This window comes from Plectropomus leopardus, unplaced genomic scaffold (genome assembly GCF_008729295.1).
Source record: "Plectropomus leopardus isolate mb unplaced genomic scaffold, YSFRI_Pleo_2.0 unplaced_scaffold27316, whole genome shotgun sequence".
Classification (NCBI taxonomy): domain Eukaryota; kingdom Metazoa; phylum Chordata; class Actinopteri; order Perciformes; family Serranidae; genus Plectropomus; species Plectropomus leopardus.
Genome location: NW_024629731.1, coordinates 264 through 3198, shown reverse-complemented (window position 1 = coordinate 3198; position 2935 = coordinate 264). Strand labels below are relative to the sequence as shown.

Sequence of the window (2935 nt, the reverse complement as noted above, 5' to 3'; positions counted from 1 at the left end):
TGTGTGTGTGTGTGTGTGTGTGTGTGTGTGTGTGTGTGTGTGTGTGTCTTCAGGTTTGACAGTGAGTTGACTCAGGCTCTGGAGGAAGCTGAAAACGAGAGAGAGCAGAAGGACAAAGCCTGTCAGGAGAACGCAGCTCTGGGGTCTGAGGTCTACAGTCTGCGCCGCAGCCTTCAGGTGGGTTTGTTTTCATCTGAGCGCCGTGTGTTCGTTTGTACAAAACCACGAGGAGAAAGAGTTTGGTTTGACGAGTCGTGTGTGTAAAACTGAATGTACATCACGCTGTTCAGTCCTGCAGTGTGTTCGTATTAACGACATATCGACTCAGGGGCGTAAATATCGACACTGCAGGCAGCGCAGTTGTTCTGGGGCCCATGAGGTTGGGGGGCCAACAATGTTTTGAATGAGAAGGGGATGATCGTGACTTTCAAAAATTCACCAAAGAAGAACCTAAAAATGTCATCAAAAAGGCAAACTCCACCTGTGCCGTGTTTTTTGTTTTTTTCTTTGTTTTGTAAAATGTTTATTCTACATAAACTATCAAAAATATAAATATTTTCTAGTTTTCTTAATTTTCTTGTCATGTGTATATATGCAGTAATGATTGTTGGGTAGTGTGTGTGATAGTGTTGTCCAGTGTCGACCTTTATTTGATCATGTGATGATACAGTCAGGGTTCCCACTGATCCTTAAAAAGTCTCAGGCATTGCCTCCATTAATCTGAAAATAAGTCCTTAAGATGTATTAAAATGTCTTAAATAGATCTTTCAAAAGTCTTAAAATGATAAGACACAGAAGTAAGATTTTTTTCTTTCATTTTTTTTTCATTGAAAAATCTCAAAATAATCAAGAAAGCCTCTCGCATTAACGCCACCAAAAAGTCATGTTTTATTACAATAAACATTTTGGCGCCAGTCTCCCTTATCTTAAGTAACAGATGTCGGTTCATGTTTTTTTTTTCCTTCAGTTTTAGCTGCTGTAAAATTGGTCTTAAATTTAATTCTGAGTGTCTTTAAAAAAAAAAGTCTTTAAAAGCCTTAAATCCCACTTGGTTACAATAAACTGTAGCTATTTTGGGTGCAAAATCTGTCAGTAGAGCCCGTCATAATATCATAATATCACGCACCGGGGCCCGTTGTTAGTACCTCACGCTGCTGTTTTGACCTAATGAGTCATTAGCGTGTTTGAATGTGATCTCCGCTCTCTGCGTCAGAGGACACAATAACATCAGCAAACAGTTTGCATACCAGAGAGACGCTGATGAAGAAATAGTGCACTTTAAGGTAAAATGTCAAAGGGCGCCATTCATCACGTTAACCTGTAAAGAGCACATCATCTATTGAGGAAATTACAGATGTCACATGTGATTCATGGCGCTGCGTCACACCGGTTAACAAGACGCAGATTGTGTGGTGGATTGATGAGTCACAGACGTGTGGAGTCAACAGCACATTTGACACGACGGACTATAAATATTAATGGCCTTTTAAAAGGTTTACGTCACGGTTTCTCGACTGAAATACAGAATGATGTCATCTGTCGCTGCAGGAACTCTGCATAAAAACCCCAAAGAGTCCAGTCAGCCTGACGGGGGCGCTATCATGAAAGGTCAACTTATAAGTAACTCATAACTTTACGCTGTCAGATAGATTTGCCTAAAACTTGCTACTGACATGCATTTATACTCTACAAATTTGCCTCAGGACCCATTGATGTATTTTAAAAACATGGGAAGAAGGCAATGAGCAACGTTAAAGAAGTGATCCATATTTTAGTGATAAATTAGTAAAAAGAAAAAACTAATTGCTGGAAAATTAGTTTTGAAAAGGGGGGGGTTAAAAAAAAAAAAAAAGGGGGACATGACCTAAAAAACTGCTTAAAAATTATAATAATTCTGGAAAACATCATTTGAAACGCATAATTCTGATTATTAGAAAAGTAGCTCTCTGGTGCAATTAAAGTCACAAAAGACACACAGTAAAATATTTTAAGACTTAAGATTCTTTGTTTCCGTGTTTGTGCTTCCACGTGTTGGTGTGTTTCAGTTTCGTCTCCCACGTGGCCAAACCTGCCAAACTCTCCTCGAGTCAGATCGGGCCGTTTAACCCTCGCCGGCTCCAGACACGCCGCAGTAACCCGAGGACAAACGCTGAGTCTCCAACCGAATGTTTTGATATCTGCACTGATACGTGTGTGTGTGTGGGTGTGTGTGTGCAGGAGAGCCAGGCAGAGGTGGGCCGTCTGCAGAAGCAGAAGGACGAGCTGTGCGCTCAGATCCGTGACCTCAGCCTGCCCGTCGATCTCGCCTCCGATTCGCTGCCCGACCTCAAGAAACAGCTTCGCCTCCTGGAGAGTCAGGCCAGCGAGAGAGCGCAGGAAGTCGCCACGCTCACCGCCAAAATACAGCAGCAGCAACAGGTGCCTCAGCAGCAGACGCGCTCAGATGTTTTCACTCGCCGCCGCCGCTCTCAGCTCACCTCTCTGCTCTCACACAGATCCACATGCGCTTTGAGATGGAGATGGAGAGGATGAAGCAGATGCATCAGAAGGAGCTGGAGGATAAAGAAGAGGAGCTGGAGGACGTGCACAAGTCCTCTCAGAGACGGGTACGTCAACGCAGAACAAGTCCTCATCAATGTGCCATTCAGAGCTGAAGGCCACACACAGGCAGTACAGTACATTTACTGATTTACAGAATACGTAAGTACGATTGTGAGGTACTCTACTGTACTTCAGATCCTTCATTGTTCTCACACTTTTTTTTTACACTGCAAAAAGACTCTCAGAACAAATAACCCTAACCCAAAAAGCAAAATACAGTAAATCTGCATTTGAGTTGAGTTAATTTTTTGTCCCCCCACAGATGTGTTTAAACTGTTCATTCTCAGTATTGAGATCTTTTTAACTTTTACACATTTTTTTTAACTGCCTAAAA

At 42.2% G+C, this 2935-nt stretch overlaps 1 protein-coding gene across 1 annotated transcript; it reads left to right on the top strand.

The window, feature by feature from the left end:
• Positions 1–53: 53 nt before the first annotated feature.
• On the top strand, positions 54–2654 carry LOC121937738 (unconventional myosin-XVIIIa-like; the record flags this gene model as incomplete). The annotated part of the gene is made up of 3 exons (XM_042481058.1): positions 54–177; positions 2218–2418; positions 2496–2654. Coding segments are annotated over 3 exons (484 nt in total), but the record flags the coding sequence as incomplete, so codon positions are not given.
• Positions 2655–2935: the final 281 nt, after the last annotated feature.